The sequence below is a fragment of the Phocoena sinus genome, chromosome 5, assembly GCF_008692025.1.
Source record: "Phocoena sinus isolate mPhoSin1 chromosome 5, mPhoSin1.pri, whole genome shotgun sequence".
NCBI lineage: Eukaryota > Metazoa > Chordata > Mammalia > Artiodactyla > Phocoenidae > Phocoena > Phocoena sinus.
In genome coordinates this window covers 90,832,823-90,852,629 of record NC_045767.1, presented here as the reverse complement: position 1 = coordinate 90,852,629, position 19,807 = coordinate 90,832,823, and the positions used below count along the sequence as shown (strand labels likewise).

General features: G+C 37.4%; 1 protein-coding gene across 1 annotated transcript in view; it reads right to left on the bottom strand.

Annotated features, from left to right (window-relative positions):
- The window catches only part of ALB (albumin), a 141,763-nt gene that overhangs the window by 55,498 nt on the left and 66,458 nt on the right, over positions 1–19,807 (bottom strand). Inside the window, exon 3 of the mRNA XM_032632418.1 lies at positions 18,816–18,968. Within this exon, the coding sequence (XP_032488309.1) occupies positions 18,816–18,906 (91 nt within the window). The 5' untranslated portion in view covers positions 18,907–18,968. The remainder of the gene's footprint in view (positions 1–18,815; positions 18,969–19,807) is intronic.

The window sequence follows — 19,807 nt, the reverse complement described above, 5'->3', positions numbered from 1 at the left end:
GTGCTGTACATTAGATTCTCAGAACTTATTCATCTTATAATTGAAAGTTTGTATCCTTTGAACAACCTTTCCCCATTTCCCCACCACAACCCAACACTGACAACCACTATTCTATTCTCTCTATGAATTTGACTTTTTGTTTTTTTATTTTGGTTTTCACCTATAAGTGATACCAGGAAGTATATCTTTCTCCGTGTGGCTTATTTCACTTAGTCTAAGGCTCACCAGGTTTATACCTGTCATTGCAAATGGCAGGATTTCCTTTTTTATTAAGGCTGAATAGTATTCCATTATATATATATATATATATGTATATATATATATATATACACACCACATCTTTATCCATTTATCTTTCAGTAGGCACTTAGGTTGTTTCCATGTTTTGGCTATTGTAAACAATGCTGCAATGAACGTAGAAGTACAGACATCTCTTCAAGATAGTGATTTCCTTTCCTTTGGATATATAGCCAGAAGTGGGGTTGCTGGGTCATATGGTAGTTCTATTTTTAATTTCTTGTAGAACCTCCATATTGTTTTCCATACTGACTGTACTAGTTTACATTCTCACCAGTAGTGTATAAGGGTTCCTTTTAGCCACATCCTCACCAGCATTAATCTCTTGTCCTTTTGATAACAGATATCCTAACAGGTATTAGTTGATATCTAACTGTTGTTTTGATTTGCATTTCCCTGATGATTAGTGATGTTGAGCACTTTTCATGTACTCGGTGGTTATTTGTATGTATTATTGAAAAAATGTATATTCAGGTCATTTGCTCATTTTTTAATTGGGTTGTTTGGTTTTTTGCTATGTAGTTGTATGAGTTCCTTGGATATTTTGGGTGTTAACCTCTTATCAGATATGTGCTTTGAAAATATTTTCTCCCATTCAATAGGTCACCTTTTCATTTTGCTGATGGTTTCTTTTGCTGTACAGGAGTGTTTAAGTTTGATGTAGTCCAACTTGTTTATTTTTGCTTTTAGTGTCAACTCCAAAAAATTATTGCCGAGACCAATGTCAAGAAGCTTATTCCATATGTTTTCTTCTAAGAGTTTTATGGTTTCTGGTGTTACATTCAAGTCTTTAATCCATTTTGAGTTGATTTTTGTGTGTGGTGTAAGATAGGGGTCTAATTTAATTCTTTTGCATGTGGCTATCCAGTTTTCCCAACACCATTTGTAGAAAAGAGTATCCTTTCCCCATGGTTGTATACTTGGTGCCTTTGTGGTAAATTAATTGATTATATACATGTGGCTTTATTTCTGGGCTCTCTATTCTGTTCCATTGATCTATGTGCCTGTTTTTAATGCCAATACCATACTGTTTTGATTACTATAGCTTTGTAATATAGTTTGAAAACAGGAACTGTTTGTCTTGCTCAAGATTGCTTTAAATATTCAGGATCTTTTGTGGTTCCATACCAATTTTAGGATTTTTTTTTCTATTTCTGTGAAAAATGTCATTGGAATTTTGATAAAGATTGCATTGAATCTGTATGTAGATCATTTTAGGTCATATGGCAATTTTAACAATATTAATTCTTCCCATCCATGAACATGCCTCCACAGAGAATGCTTGCTCGTCCACTTAACAACTGCTTCTTTGTTTGCTATGGTTCTGTGGGACTCACAAATGCAAACCATATTGGCTCTCAGGGCTAGGTGATTTGGGGGCATATCTCTTGGGTGGCAACCTTAAAAGTTGAGGCACTAGATGTGTGACCTAGACCCTCAGCTCCTCAGGGAGAGGCTGAGAATTAGGGGTCCGCTCCTGATTGTTGTGCCAGGTGGGGTTTATGGTGAAAATGTGTCTTAGCCTTTCCTACTCCTGTGTAGGAGTAACTATTTGTAACTATTTTTCTTGAAACCTTGCAACAAAAGCCCTTCTAGACATAAATCAAGGAGGAAGCTAAAAAAGACTGCAACTGGGTTTCTCTGGTGGCGCAGGGGTTGAGAATCTGCCTGCTAATGCAGGGGACACGGGTTCGAGCCCTGGTCTGGGAGGATCCCACATGGCGCAGAGCAACTAGGCCCGTGAGCCACAACTACTGAGCCTGCGCGTCTGGAGCCTGTGCTCCGCAACAAGAGAGGCCGCCATAGTGAGAGGCCCGCACACCGCGATGAAGAGTGGTCCCCACTTGCCACAACTAGAGAAAGCCCTCACACAGAAACAAAGATGCAACACAGCAAAAATAAAATTAATTAATTAATAAACTCCTACCCCCAACATAAAAAAATTTTTAAAAAAGACTGCAACTGACATTCATGAGCTCTACTACCCAGGCTTCTGTTTGATCAAAACAGCCTTATTGCTCTCATCAATTGACTTTATATTATTAAATATTTTAATGTGAATCTGCAAAACAAATTTATACTAGGAGAAAACTGCTTTTGTCTGTGTGTAAATTGGGGTTTCAATATACAAAGTACATTATATTCACATATTGTTGTCAAAAACATTTGAAAAACACTGGCCTAGGTCAATAACCATGACAAAAAACAGGTTCAAAATAAATTTAAAATTCCCTTCTTATCTAAGTAAGACCAGTTTAGCCTCAACAAAATTCACAGTCATGTAGTATGGTTAAAAAACAAAATTTGAGAATTTATAGGTTGAAGAGTAGTCTTGCAAATATTGTTACTTCTACCTTTAAGTAAGAAGATAATATAAGAATCACAAGAGTCCTTGTGAAATAATTTGATTTCAAGAACTTGATTTTAATAACCATGGATGTACAGAAAGAACTTATTTTGTTCATGTACGGGTTACCTGTGATAATCAAGTCATAAATAATAGTCTTAGTTATATTCAGTAGCCCTTAATGTTCCTGCAAATTTGGTAGAACATATTTTACCAGTTTTAAATATATGGCACTTACCTATAAATAGAAAATGTTGACATATGGTATTAATAAACTGGGCTCTATAAATATAAATTCTCATAAAGGAAATAACTTTCTCAGGTTATTTCACAACTGTCATTCATTCATTCAATGAATATTATTGCAGCATATTAATTTAAAAAACACTCCTACTGTCATGAAATTTACAGTCTAGCACAGGTAGACAGACAATATTAATGTAAAAAATAAGTAAATTACATAATATTTTAGAGGGTGCATAGTACTATGGAAAAATTAAAATTAGAGCAGGTAAAGGGAGATTGGGAGTGCAGGCAACATAAGATTGCTTGCAATTTTAAACAAGACAGTCAGAGTAGACTTCACTGAGAATGTGTTATCTGAGCAAACACTTGAAAGAGATAAGGTAGGTGCCACATACGTATGTGGGGAATGAGTGTTCAAGACGAAGGGAACAACTAGTGCAAAGGCTCTTGAGACAGGAGCACCCCTATGTGTGGGAGGAATATTAAGACAGTCAGTGTGTCTGAAACAGGGTGACCAAAGAGACAGAGACTAGAAGGAGAGGAAGTCAGACATGTAATGACAGCAGATAATATAGCATCCCACTGGCCATTGAAAGGATTTCAAGTTTCACCCTGAGTGAAATGGAAAGGCAATGTAGGGTTTTGAGCAGAAAATATAGCAAACTTAATATTACTCCTTCACAATAAATATTATATAATAGTATATGTAATAGCAAATTATGAGGTTCTATATGAATAAAATGCCTTATAAAATTCTTCCTCTAAAATCTTAAATTCTGGGGAGCTTTTATTCTAGACACTATTATAAAAGCTATTGAGTAGTCACTGTGTTCTAGGTGATGTTCATTAATTAATTCAACAAATATTTATTACGTGCCTACTGTGTGTCAGGTGCTACTCAGGCCCAAAGATAGGCATCATAGACATAAACACAAAAGCGTATAAGCGCATAGGGGTGGGGAGAGGGAAGGATGCTCCAGAAAAGCATCAAGGTTTAAATTCTAGTTTCACCATTTACTAGCTGTGTGACCTTGGCTAAAAGTTCCTTAACCATTTTCAGATCCAGTTTTCTCATATGTAAAAGAGAGTAATAAAAATATTTCTTACACTATAGGGTTTTGTCAACATTATTCTTGTTGTTATACAGAAAGCAGCTATTAGGGAGAGTTGTTAGGAGATATTGCAGTTGTTTAAGGGAGAGTCCAGGGTAGTGGTAGAACTGGTGAGAAATCATCAAATTCAGGACATATTTTGGAATTAAAACCAACATGACTTGATTGATGGATTTGATGTGGCATGTAAGGGAAAGCAATGAATCAAGGATAATTGCTATGTTTTGACCAAAGCTACTGAGTAAATGATGGGTCCATTTCATTGGGTTGTTGAGACTGGAGATTTGGGAGAAGGAACTGAGTTCTATTTTGGATATGTTATATCTCAGTTACCTGTTAGGCATCCAAGAAGATTTCAAGTAGGCATTTGGATATACAAATTTAAACTCAAAGGAGAAGCCAAGGCTGAAGATTTAAATATGGGATATGCCAGATGGTAATTATACCATGAGATAAAATTAATTGCTTAGATAGAGAAAAAGAAGAAGACCAAGGACTGAGCTCCGCGTTACACCAATAATCCAAGCTCAGATATAAGGGGGGAGTCAGCAGAGGAAAGAGAAGTTGTCGGTGAAGTAGGAGGAAAACTAGAAGAGTGTGATGTCCCATAAAAAACATTAAGGATAAAGAAATGAACAGTTATCTCAAATCCCCGTGAAATTTTGAGGAAAATGAGGCCCGAGATTTGACCATTAGTTTTGAAAAGATGGGGTCATTGTTGATTAGTAGTACTTCCAGTGGAGTCATGTGGCTATCAGCCTGACTGAAGAGAGAACTGGAGCGGGAGTTAAGAAGTAAATGTGGAATAATAAGTAAAGACAACTCTTTTTTCCTGAATTTTGCTATAAAGGGGAGCCAAGAAATGACGCTGTAGCTAGAAGTCTTGGGCCAAGTGAGACTTTTTAAAGATAGTGGTGATATTTATATGCTGATGCGAATGATCCAAAAGAAAGGCAAAAATGAATGGTGCAGGAGAAAGGATCTAAATGAAGGAGAAAATCCTTGAATAGGCCAGATGTTATGGGATCCAGCACACAAGTTGAAGAATAGTCTTTAGACAGGAGCTAGGATAGTTCAGCCACTGAATAAGAGAATGCAAAGTTTAAGAATAGGTGAAGACAAGATGGTGATTTTGGGGTTGGAAAGATGAGGTAGTTGTCTTCTGATTGCTTCTATATCCTGAGTGAAGTAAGAATCACGGCCATAGCTTAGAATGATGGGGAAGAGGGAAGTATTTGTTCTGATTTCCTGATATTTTTTTCTTCTTGGAATCTTTGGCCACTTCATATGCATGTGGCCTGAGCAATCATACAGGACCCTGCATCCAGAAGGAATCCACACTTGGTTTAATGCTCTGCTGCTGCAGTCTTGAAATTCTTAATACTTTTTTAACAAGGAGCCCCATATGTATTTTGATTTTTCACTGAGCTGCAGAAATTAAATAGCTATCCTTGCTGGGAGCTTTTGAATCTTTGTCACCAGTGTTCTAGAATTTCATGAAGTATCATGGTATGAGTTTTTTTCAGCCACTGAACTGGATCATAATTTGGCCTTTTCAAAACAGTAATTACAGTTGACTCTTCAAGAACACAGGGGTCAGCGATGCTGACCTTTGGCAAAAATCTGTGTATAACTTTACAGTCGTTTATTTTTATGCGTGGTTCCTCATCTGCACATGGACATCAACCAACCATGGATCGTGTAGTATTGTACCATCACTACTGAAAAAAAACATATGTAAGTGGACCTGCACAGTTCTAACCTATATTCTTCGAGGGTCAGTTATAATGTCCTTCAGGTCTAAGGAACTTCCTTGCATTGCTTCAGTGACAATTTCCTCTTTTCCTTTTTCCCTTTATGCAAATCTTATGGTTTGAACATTGAACCTCTTGTACAAATGCTCTAGTTTTCTCATCATTTCCCTCCCATGTTGTATGTCCTTGTAGTTTTGTTCTACTTTATGGGCTACTTCCTCAACTTTGTTTTCCAATCCAAATTCTGGTTTTCTTTTTCCTTCTATCATATTTTAAATTTATTTCTAGTTTTTCAGTTCATGTTTTGATAGTCTCTTGTTTCATAGTCTCTGTGTTATCTTTTCTAACCATAGACTTTTGCTTTGTTTTGTTTTCTTCTGCTACTAGTATTTTCTGTATCCTCTGATTGTGTTTGTTTGTTTTCTCATCTCCCATGTAAGAGACTCCTCTCAAATGTCTAGTGAATTTTGGTTTTCCATATATATTTTAATATTAGACAATAAATATTATTTGGAGATTTTGTAGTCTTTGTGGAAAGTATTGACTCTGCGCTTTGCTTCAGGGTGATTGTATAATCCAGACATTTTGTTGTCCTTTACTCTTGGGTCTGTTTGCTTCTTCAGAGAGAAATTTTCCTAATTTCCTGCTTAGATATAGAAGTTTGGCAGCCAGTCTTCTGGCCATCAGTGGAGAAAAGGGAGTTGGGATCTCACTACTTAAAATGCTGACTTTCATTTATGTTCCCTATTTTCAATATGGCATCTCATCCTTGCTTCTATCTGAGTTCAGAGATTTTCTGGTTCAGCAACTTTATTGACTAAATTTTCAGTAATTTAGTATATAATAAGGGAAGGTTTGTCACCTGGATGCATGTTTTGATAGAGATAAATGTGTGTGCTCAATATTCTACATGTAACCAGGCTCTCCAGAATAATCTTTTTGAAACTTAAATCATATTATATTGTTAGCCAGCTTACACCACCCAAAGGCTTCTTGTGACACTGTGACTTATCATACTCCACAAGGGTCAGCCCCAGACTAATCCTCCCAAGGCATCTCCTACCACTCTCCCCTCACATGCTCCACTCCAGCCATACAGTCTCCTTGCTATTCTTCAAAATGGCTAAGCATGTTCCCACCTCCAGCTCATTCCCACCTCCCACCTCCTTTAGATTTGCTCATTTCTCTTCTTTCAGATATTCACAAGGCTTGCTCCATCACAGGACATTTCTATTATTCAAGTCTCCTTCTGAGAAATAAACCCTCCTGGACCACTGTCTCAGTTTGGTTTCTCCCAAAACAGATTCTGAGACCAAGACCGGATGCACAGAGTTTATTCGGAAGGTGATCCCTGAAGGCAGAGTGAGGAAATCAGAAAGTAGACAGGGAAGAGAGAAAAACCAGTGAAGGACGTGTTGATGGGTAGGTTACTACTGTGAGCACTTAGGGCTCAGTCCCACTGGAGCCCCCTTGAGGGCCTGAGTGGAGCACACTTCAGAATTGTCACCAGCTCTATCCCTCATTAAATGATGATTGTCTCTGGGGACGTTAACCTCTAGTCTGTCCCCATGTACTCTCACAGCATGTACTTGAGGGTGCAGCACATATTAGGTTCCCAATAAACACTGACTGAATGAATAAATGGGATGTGTATAATTTTATGGAGAACCTGGATAGAATAAGAATAGAAAAGAGATCTAAAAAGATTTTTAAAGCATATTAATAATTTTTAAAACAAGATACAAACTAGTGTTAGAGTGTACTTCTGTTTGTTTTTCTTTAGAAAAGATAATACGTATACTATTATTTAGGGCACTAATCTTCTATAACAGAAAGACCTCAAAATACAGCGGCTCAACTAAACTACAAACTTAATTCCTCTAAAGTAACATCCAGATATAAGCAGTCTGGGACTGATAAGGTAGCAATCCTTGACATGATACCACCCATCTCTGGACTCAAAGCAATTGCTCTACTCTCCATCCTCCAACTAGTGGAAAACGGGGAAAGAGCTGGGGGGAAATAGGCTCATCCCTTTGAAAGATGTACCTAGAAAAGGCACACTTTATCTTTTACTCACATCCCGCTGACATATAGTCACATGGACAAACCTAGTCCCAAGGAAGGATGGAAATGCAGTCATTAGCTAGGTGTTCCCAGCTAAACTTGAGAGTCTATTATTACATGAAGAAAGGAGAATGGGTACTGATGTACAATTGGCAGTTTCTCACAAAGAAAAATATATTTACATATGAACAGAATGTTTCTGGAAGAATAATAATTTCTGGGATGGTGAAATGGAATCCCAGAAGCTAGGTTAGAGACAAGCTTACTTGTTTGGTAAACAATTTTACGTGATTTGGAATAATTACCATATATGTATATTTCTGTAGCAGCATGAAAACTTTATTCTCACTATACTCAGATGTGTGATAAAAATATAGCTTTTTTGTTTTCTGTAGGTATCATGAGTTCTTTGCCCAATGAGTAGTAGGAAAAGGGATAAATTTTTAATTTTTGAATTACAGTATCTGTATTAGTTAGACCAGGCTGCCATAACAAAATACCATAGACGAGGAGGCTTAAAGAACATAAATCTGTTTCCTCACAGTTCTGGAGGCTGCAAGTCCTAGATCAGAGTTCCAACATGATCAGGGGCTTGTGAGAGCTCTTTGTGGCTTGCCAGTGGTCATCTCCCTGTGTTCTCACATGGCAGAGAGAGGGGGGCACTAAGTGTACTAATGTCATTATGAGGATCCCTCCTTCATAACCTCATCTAAACCAAATTACCTCCCGGATGTCCCATCTGCAAATGTAAGCACATTGACGGTTAGGGCTTCAACAAATGAATTTTAGTGGGGGTGACAATTCAGTCCATAGCAGTGTTTTTATTTCTCCTACTTTAAATAATCTGCTTCAGAACTCAGTCTGTTTTGTTTTGTTTAAATGGCTAGTCTTTCAAGTTGCCCTCACCCCAGCATTTTCCCTAAATGGCATCAAGCTGTATGAATGAAGAGGTTCATGTGCCCTTGTGGCATTGAGGAAAGTGGGAGGTCTGCACATGTACTGTAGACGTGCACTGCCCCTGAGGTGTGGTTGGTAAGAACACATCTCTGGACCCCTTGCTGTCTGTTCCTGAGTCTACAGCTATGGAGAGGGAGGATGAGAATTGTGCAGCATACCACATTTTGGCCCATCCACACTGTTCCACCCATTTACTCTGTTAGGGCTGCCCCATGTGGAGCAGGGCCTCCCTGCAGACCAGTAGACACCCAGCTGACCAGAGGAATGGAGCAAAAACCCCTCTGCTCTCAACATCCACTCACCAGAACAAATGTCCCTATGCCCTCAAATGATCTAACACATCTCCCCTCCAGGATTTCAGCCTGGAGAGGGGAGGTCAGGACGAATGTATCTCGTGGCTCTCTTGATATCTACTTCTCACAATCTCCTGGGGACTGAATAGGCAGATTCAGGCTTTCCTCTTTCTTCAAATCCCTCTTCCACTCTAGAATAGTAAGCCTCATGGTATAGCCATCATCATTAGAGGCAGTATCATTTCAAAGCTGGGAAGAACCTCTATGATCAGAGTCCGTCAGATCTGGTTCTTGATATTCATGGGGACTAAGAACTCTTTTTTCTTTCTCAGCCAAACCTAGATTTCAAACCATTCTAAGAATTCTTCCTGGCAGAAAAAAGTTGTACCACTCTATTTTGTTTTTACATGTTATTTAAAATGTGCAAAATTACATAACAGTAAAGAAAATAATAAACTGTATGCATCACCCAGGTTCAGAAATTATCAGTATTTTTGGTGTTGTTTAATCTGTAACTCACCTTTTTCTAATGAATTATTTTAAAACAAATTTTACATATCATATCATATCATTATTTTCTTTCCCTTTACATTCTTTCCATAAGTTCAAATTCCACCAACCCCCTAAAAATAGTAGTTAGGTGTTTTAGGCTAACTAGGAAAAAATGTTTGCACATGGAAATACACAAGAAAAAACTTTCCTGGCAAATTCGAGAATTGCCAAATTAAAAGACACATAGGGCTTCCCTGGTGGCGCAGTGGTTGAGAGCCCGCCTGCCGATGCAGGGGACAAGGGCTCGTGCCCCGGTCCGGGAAGATCCCACATGCTGCGGAGCGGCTGGGCCCGTGAGCCATGGCCGCTGAGCCTGCGCGTCCAGAGCCTGTGCTCCGCAGTGGGAGAGGCCACAACAGTGAGAGGCCCACGTACCGCAAAAAAAAAAAAAAAAAAAAAAAAAAACACATAGTTTATATTGTTAAGTGCTTTACATTAAAAATATGTTTCATTTCATTTTTAATAGTAAGCCCTATTTTATAATTATCTTCTCACTTTGATTTAATAGCTTTCACTTAAAAGGCTTTCATGTTTAAAACTTAATCCTTTCAGTGACCAATTTATAACTGACTCACAGTTAAAGCATTTGAAAATTTAACTTTTCCTTTTGGATTTTCTCACTTGAAAGTATAACGCATGTTATGACATTAAGTAAAGTCAGAATGGAAATTATATGTGTACTGTGAGTATAATTATTTTCTTTTAAGTAGATATATGGGGGGAAAGAGTGTAAACTAGAAAGCAAAGGAGTGATGTGATTACATTTCTAGAACTGAACCAGAATTTTTCTCCCATTGAAGTATGCTGATATTCTATAATGTAGTTATAGCACTTCTATAGAAAAATTATATATTCTAAGGATTTTCTTTATATAAATTCCTAATCTCTTGTTTTTCATTTTATCTGTTGTCTCAATTTACAAATTATTTCCAATGTTTACCCAGTTACACTGTGTATACCAAGAGCTCCAGATGGCTTCTTACAACAAAGTTAAAGCAATCTTGTTTCTATTAAACACACTCCATGAAAATTTTCAAAAGATAAATGATGCAAATGCATTTTGACAGGGCGACCAAACACTAGAATACTTAAATCTCTCATTTGCTCTTTGGGGTATGTGGGAAGGCTCTGCAAGATTATTTAAACGGTGACAAAATTCTGTTGAATATACAAAGGGGATTGAACAGGGAGTTAGGGAGCCTGAGTTCTAATCTCTGGCCTGCTTTAAACTGCTCTGCAATTTGATGGTTTTCTAACCTATCTGATCCTCAGTCATCATCTGTAAAACCTGAAGATTACCAGCCTCTCTCACATCACAGTGCTGGTAGGCAGACAAAGTTAGAGTACATTAATGTTACTTTAACTTAATTGGTTGTGAATCACAATCCAAAGGCAGCTGAAATTATAATTGTGGCAAGTGCCTGATTAGCAGCAGTATTAAACAGGCCTAATTTAATTCTACAAGCTTAATGCAAACCAGAGTTTGAGAGGAAAAAAAAGTTTAGCAAGAAAGCAATAAAAAGAAGAAAATAAGTTGGAAAATACCACAGAGTACTCAAAAGAAAGGCGTGCAATTTTCAGAAACATTATCTTTAATTAACCAAAAAGTTCTACATTAATTACTATTAGTAAATTATGTTTCCCCAGATGTCTGGTCCTTTACTAAATGGTTGCCCCTAATGGTGGTTTCAATTGGTGTGCTCTGCTATCTTCCTCCAGCAATACATGCACACGTAGCCTTTTGGTTCATGGATAACAGTCCTGTTTGCAAACCCCTTTGGCCTATTTCAGGTGCTCAGATCAAGTTTGTGGAACAGAATTGAATTAATTACACAGGTCTTTGACTGCTACTTAGCATATAGGCTTGTGCAAAGAAAGCTACCCAGTTTCAATAGGGGCCAGGAGTCCAACAGAATTACTGCTGCTTCTTGCAGAGTTATTTAAGTGCCTAATGCATTTTAAATGATCCTTAAGTTATAAGGCAAGAAATTTACAAGTAATGTATTCATATAAAAGAAAAAATAACACTGTAAAAATTTTTTTCTTTGACTTCTAGGAATCAAAAATCTCTCGAGGTGAGTATAACTCATGCACTTATGATATAAAAATATCTTATTTCCCTAATTCTTAGATACCTTAGAAAGAACTTAAAGGTAAAGATATTACACATCTAAAAAGAGTATTTTTGCATTGCCTTTGTACACCATTAAGCAACTTGAATTATTTTGTCAGCCAGCTAATATTTTAACCACCCGTGGCTTTCTTGGTGTTTATCCAAATATTTGTTTTTTCACGTAATGTTCACTCCATGGCCATGGTAGCTTTTAAACATTAAGTTATTCTACCTTTGGACTTCAGGGCATTAATAGATGATAGGCATTTCTGCTGTGTTTTCTATGAGGGGAAAATTATTCCACAGTGGTTGGTATGTAAAATTATAATAAAAAACTAGCATTTACTGAGCCCTTATCATGTGCCAAGAACTGACTTTTACAAGTATTATTTCACTTAACCCTCACAGCAAAGAAAGGAAATTGAGGCTTAGAGGAGTTAGGTAAATTACCCAAGGCCATAGACCCAGTTAGTAAGTTAGCCAGAATTCAAATGCAGATCTGACTTAAGCACCTTGCTGTTAGTTCAAGAGCAGTTCACTAAATCTTGCAGCAAATGCAGTTTTAAGAATATAATATATACTAAGAAAGACTTGAATAGTATAGTCTTTCTAATTCTTCTATATATAATCATTATTTTACCTGTGCCTAGAGCTATAACAAAAGAAGGAAGAGGAAGAGGCAGAGGAGAGAAAAGCGGGGAGGGCTCGAGGGGGGGAATAATTTTTTATTTTTCTCCACTGGAAAATAAAAGTTAAATTCCAAAAATGGATGATTTGGATCATATTAGTTGGTTCTTAAACGATTAGCTCTCAACTCCAAATCCATTCTTCTTTTCTGTATTTTGTAAAGCTGGGACTGAGACTCTGAAAATTGCATTTCTCTCTTGTCAGCTAATTCCTGCTAAAATCTGCCAAAGGGAGCATTAGAAGGAAATTAGAAAGCAGAAGGAGGTCTAATATATGTAATGTGGATAAGAGCAGAAGTTGCTGGAATATGAAAGATGCAACAGATAAATTCATTAAACACAAAACATGGTTCTTTAACAATATTAACAAAATGTCCAAATCTCTGACATAATTGATCAAGAAAAAAGAGAAATAAATTGAATGTCAAATCTTTATGTAGCATACCTTAAACTAACATAATATTGTACATCAACTATATTTCAATTAAAGAGAGAGACAGAGAAAGCAAAAAAAATATGAATTTAAAAAAGAACACATAACCAAAGTTAAAACAGAGATTAAAATAATAATAATGGAGATTTCTGACTCTGGGCATGACAGGCCAGGTGATTTAGCTCTTAATCAACAAAAACTCTAATGTCAGTGGAAAATGGACAAAGAGAAAATATGAGATCATCAGAACATATGATAGAAAACTTCAAACATACACAGAATAGAAGAATAGTATGGGACCTAGACTTCTGAGCAGTGGGTAGCGCTACAGCTTCTCATATTTCTGAAGCAGCACAATAATGTTACTTCTGGGAATATATAAAGGAAGTGGGAACTGGAACGAATTGCTGTTGTCAGGATAAAAGGCCACTGCTATAGCAAAGCTGCCATGAACAGCCAGCTAACAAGAAGGAGCAAGCAAAATTATAAAATATAAAAAATATATCATTCACAGTGATAGTGAAAGCATGTGACATTTGTGTACAATAGTGTACAAACTTTCTGAATACAATATGGCAATATGAATCAAGAAACATAAAAATATTCACACCGGGGGCTTCCCTGGTGGTGCAGTGGTTGAGAGTCCGCCTGCCGATGCAGGGGACACGGGTTCATGCCCCGGTCCGGGAAGATCCCACATGCCGCGGAGCGGCTGGGCCCGTGAGCCATGGCTGCTGAGCCTGCGCGTCCGGAGCCTGTGCTCCGCAACGGGAGAGGCCGCAACAGTGAGAGGCCCGCGTACCGCAAAAAAAAAAAAAAAAAAAAAAATTCACACCATTTGACGTGGTAATCCATACTTAGCAGCTTATCTAAAAACAGGATTCAGAGATGTGCCCCAAATTTTATGTTCATGGTGGTTCAAAACAATATTAAAACTTAACTACATGAACATACATGTCCTATGCAGATAGGGTCCTCCTTTTCACCAGAGTTACATGAATACTTGCATAAGTAAATTACATTTACATAGAATGTCTTTAGCCCAGCTTTTAATTAAGAAATCCAAAAACACTAAAATTCCCTGCTCCCTCCCAAAATCAGTCAAATAAAATGGTATCACAATGGTCATTCCAAATGCAAGATGATAAAAATAGTTCCAGAGATTGGTCCAGCAATTTGTATTTCACAAAATATCCATTTTAAGCAGCCTAATAAAGTATAATTAAGAATTAGAAGGTGATAACTGGTCAGAATAGCCATCGTTAAAAAGTCCACAAACAATAAATGCTAGAGAGGATGTAGAGAAAAGGGAACCCTCCTACACTGTTGGTGGGAATGTAAATTGGTACAGCCACTATGGAGAACAGTATGAAGGTTCCTTAAGAAAATAAAAATAGAATTACCATATGATCTAGCAGTCCCACTCCTGGGCATATATCTGGAAAAGGCGAAAACTCTAAATCAAAAATATACATGCACCCCAATGTTCACTGCAGCACTGCTTACAAAAGCCAAGACATGGAAGCAACCTAAATACCCATCAACAAATGAATGGATCAGGAAGATGTGGTATATGTACACAATGGAACATTACTCACCCATAAAAAAGAATGAAATAATGCCATTTGCAACAACATGGATGGACCTAGAGATTATCATTCTAAGTGAAGTAAGTCAGACAGAGAAAGACAAATATCATATGATATCACTTATATGTGGAATCTAAAATATGATACAAATGGACTTATTTACAAAACAGAAACAGACTCACAGTCACAGAGAACAAACTTAGAGTTACCAAAGAGGAAAGGGGGGGTATAAATTAGGAGTTTGGGATACATACATACCACTGTACATACAACAGATGAACAACAAGGTTCTATTGTATGGCACAGGGTACTATATTCAATCTCTTGTAATAACCTATAATGAAAAAGAATATATATATATATATATATATATATATATATATATATATATACACACACATATATATGTGTGTGTGTAACTGAATCACTTTGCTGTATACCAGAAACTAACACAACATTGTAAATTAACTATACTTCAATTAAAAAACTAAAAATTTAAATGAATAAATAAAAACAATGGGAAATATTCAAGTAGTTGCTCCTAGTAAACAGGATCATGACTTAATATTGTTCTGCTTTATATTTTTCTGTACTTAATAATAATCTATCACATTTTCTTTTTTATTGTACTAAAATGCACATAACATAAAATTTACCATCTTAACCATTAAAAAAAGTAATTAGGAAGGTGAAATTGGAAAAGCAGCAAGAAAAGAAAACTCATAGTCATATAATCAACCATAGATCTTAGACTAAAGATCTAAGAATTAAATAAATACAGGGAAAAAAGAGAAACTAAATAATTAAACTTGACCAAGGAGTCTGCCTAAATCACCTCCTCCAGGAAGCCTTCCCAGACAACTTGTAATTTGAGGTAGTGACCTTGTGAGTTCCCATTGCCCTTGTGCTTTCCCCTAATTCATCATGCTTACAGTGCTCATAAGGTGATGGTTTATTTATTTCTCTTAACCCCTATCCAATGGTGTGACCCTGAGATTGAACACTGTCTTTATTTCTGTGCTACCAATACCTGCCCAAAGAAGAATTTAATAAATGTTGACTGAATGAACTGGGGATAGAAAAAGTAGGGAGAGAGGATATTTTTTCATGAAAAGAGGACTGATTTACAGAAATGATAACAAAGTTTAGGGATAAATTCATATTTGTTTTAATAAAAAATATGAATTGCTAGGTTTCTCGGTTTATGAACAAGTTAAGGCCTGTGCTGAGATTCTTCCACTTGAGTCTCCAGATCCACACTATGCCCTTCTCCACCCTCATCTGTGTCACACGAGACTGACATGCGTGAACTGCAGCAGCTGAATTGCTTGTCCTCTACATTCCAGGGGATTCTGTCAATAGAAAGCCCTGGTGGCAGATTGGGGTTGGTAAGAGAATGAGGTGAGGATATTAATTTCCCAGGCTCCTTGCCTGCTGGTCACCATGAATGGGCTGTATCTCTCTGTAGAAGGCTTTAGCCCTAGTCAGGCAGTCCTCTCCCTATAGCTGCCCTCTCTCATTCCTGGTATCTGCTCCCTTTTCTTGCTTCTTGAAGCCTAGGAGAAGTACCATCCCCCCATTTTGCTAAACCAGGGATAGTTTGCTTTTCTAAACTCTCCCCACACCTTTGTAAGCAGCCCTATTCTCAATTGCCTACTTTGAGGTGTCTGCTGATTCTTGCCAGGACCGTGACTATTCAAAGGCCTTAGTTCACAATTCTCCACAAGATCTCAAAAAAGGGACAAACTTTGTGGTGGACATTAAGATTGTCTAATGAGTTTGGGGACTTTTATTAATCCAAAGATATAATAATAAATATCAAGAGGATTTTTTTTTTTTTTTTTTTTTTTTTTTTATTCGTTACGCGGGCCTCTCACTGTTGTGGCCTCTCCCGTTGCGGAGGACAGGCTCCGGACGCGCAGGCTCAGCGGCCATGGCTCACGGGCCCAGCCGCTCTGCGGCATGTGGGATCTTCCCAGACCGGGGCACGAACCCGTGTCCCCTGCATCGGCAGGCGGACTCTCAACCACTGCGCCACCAGGGAAGCCCTCAAGAGGATTTTTTGAGGCAGCGTTAATTAGCAGAGGAGTTTTACTGTGGGCAATAGTTAATCCACCTGGGAATTACTAATATAAACTATAGTTAGAAAATAGCAGAAAACAATCTATTGGTTATAATCCAGGAAAATCATCATTATTACCAAGATACCATTATAAAAATGATGTAATTTAATCTTGAAATTTTGAAGAATAATTAAGAATCACTATACAATAAATTCTCCATTATGCTCTCCATTTTTATATCTTATACTCTCAGTGCTTAGAAACAGCACCTTGTACATAGAAACTGAGAAAGCATTTATTGGATGAATTAATCAGAAACAACACTGAAAACAAAAACAGGAAATGTCACATTACACTTGCATAAAGGGGAAAATTCCACACTGGAAATATTGAGGCATTCTGGTAATTACCTAACAATAAAAACATAATGGACCTGAAAATGGACCCTGAAAATAGTAAATACTCATGAACAAATAAATGAAAATGATTGACTGGATTTGTATGATGACAATAGATGCCATTTGTTAGACATCTATACCCTGTTAAGTAATTCACGTATGTTAGCTTCAATTGTCACATTACTGCCCAGTGGAGGTGGTCAAGGAAGCCTTCTACGAGGTAAAATTTGTGTTGACTCAGAAAGGTGGAGCAGGAATCATCCATGAAGATGAAAGGACAAAGAATGCTCTAGGTAGAATGCCATCATACACAAAATCACAGAGACAGAGTAGGATGCATTTCAGGAACTTCATATATTTCAGTAATGAAGAAAGGGTGAAGACTGGAGACAAAGTGGGATTTTATCATGAGGACCACAGGGATTCATTATTTCTACATAGCAGTGTCATTATCTAATGTTTGTTTTAGGCTTGTGTATGGAGCAGCAGTAAAAAGATGATTGTTATTGAATAAATAGTAAAGGTAACTAATCAGTGTACTATAAAGCACTGTCCAGACACTAGTTATTTTTCTCAGGTGGTTGCTATACTACGTTCCGCCTTCTGCCAAACTGTACCAGCGTATTGTCTCAATCTCACCTATGGCTCTGTGCCCCATTAGCTGTTCAGTCTGTCAGGCAGTCACCCAATGGCGTTCAGACCTACCACAATCTCCTGAAGCTGTGTATCCTTTATCTGACGTGTTGCTCTACAACACTCACTGGGATGAGAGTGCCACCTCGTGTTGCATCGCTGACTGTTCAAAATCCCCAACAGGCTTTCTTTTCACTTGAACTACTTGTGGATGAGGCTACTGAAGCTTCCTCCCAGGAGTAATTTGGAAAAGAAAATTGCTAACAAATAGTTTCCCAAAAATAACAGAAAAAGAGCCCAAGACCTTTTCAATACAGTAATAGTGTTAATGCCTGAATTTAGTAGATTAGTCCCTACATGCTGGAAAATGCTTAACCTATGTCCTTTGAACTCTTGCTATATTTGTTTTTTAAAGATTTATGGGTTTTTAAAAAAATTATGTTTTAAAATACAGCTGAAATTATAATCTGAGAGCTGACATAGGTTAAGTAGAAACCTACCCTGCTCTCTCTCACAGAGGCCCATACTCAATAATAAGTTCTGAGAAGGGATTCCAAGAGGTTGTTTGAAAGTACATTCCTTGATGTCCGCAAAAGAGGCTACAAGCCTTTGCAGGCAGACCAACTATTTAAACTATTTTAAAAGAATTATTAGAGAAAAAAATTTTCTTAAATTCCTGGAGAATGACCATGCCTAGATTCTTTTTGCCTCCTCCTCCCCACAGTTCTCCACAGGCACTTTTGCTTTACTTTTCTCCTCTTCTGGAGAAATAAGCTCCCATTTTTTCCTCATATTTGTTGAAAAATGAGCTCCCAACATCTGGGAGCTTATTGCTATTTTCTTAATCAAAGTATAAATCAATATACTGTCATTGTACACACATGATAAACATGTAATGCAAATTGACATTCTGTCCAAGAAAATAAAGCCTATCTTTACTGAGCATTTTCTATATATTAACTCATTTAGTCCTCACAAAAATCTACTAATGTAAGTATTATTGTTCCCATCTTAAGATTGAAAACTGAAGCTCAGAGAGGATTATACAACTTTCCACATCGGGAAGTGGTACAATCATTTCAAATCCAGGTCTCTCTGATTCTAAACTCCTATGCCCATAATCATTATGCTTTATTGCCTCTAACCATAAAACTCCATAATTATAAGGATATACTAGTGCTGACTCCCTTTTAAGTACAACCCAAGATAAACAAATTGTGTGTAAATGTCAAAACTAATATAAATTTGGAAGTAAGATGATCATTCCAAACTTACCACAGGACTTCCCTGGTGACGCAGTGATTAAGAATCCGCCTGCCAATGCAGAGGACACAGGTTCGAGCCCTGGTCCGGGAAGATCCCACATGCCACGGAGTAACTAAGCCCGTGAGCCACAACTCTGAAGTCCGTGCACCTAGAGCCCGTGTTCTGCAACAAGAGAAGCCACTGCAATGAGAAGCCCACGCACTGCAACGAAGAGCAGCCCCCGCTAGCCAAAACTAGAGAAAGCCCGTGCACAGCAAAGGAGACTCAACACAGCCAAAATTAAATTAATTAATTAATTAAAAAAAAAACTTACCACAAAGTTTCAGGACTATGTGGTACTGGCATAAAGGTAAACATATAAATTAATGTAATAGAACTGAGAGTCCAGAAATGAAGCCACACACCAATGATCAACAGATTTTAGGCAAGGGTGCCAAGACCACTAATAGGGAAAGAACAATATTATAAACAAATAGTGCTGGGACAAATGAATAGCTGTATACAAAACAATGAGGTTGGACCCTTACCTCACACTGAACACAAAAACTAACTCAAAATATATCAAACACCTAAATGTGAGAGCAAAAACTTTTAAACTTTTAGAAGAAAATAGGCATAATTGTTTTTGTGCTTTTTTTAAAAAAAACATCTTTATTAGAGTATAATTGCTTTACAATGGTGTGTTAGTTTCTGCTTTATAACAAAGTGAATCAGTTATACATATACATATGTCCCCATATCTCTTCCCTCCTGCGTCTCCATCCCTTCCATCCTCCCTGTCCCACCCCTCTAGGTGGTCACAAAGCACGGAGCTGATTTCTGTGCTATGCGGCTGCTTCCCACTAGCTACCTATTTTACGTTTGGTAGTATATATATGTCCAAAAAAATAGGCAAAATCTTCATGACCTTGGATTAGGCCATGGTTTCTTCAATACGACACTAAAAGCATAAGCGACAAAAGAAAAAATAAATTGGACTTTATCAAATTAAAAACATTTGT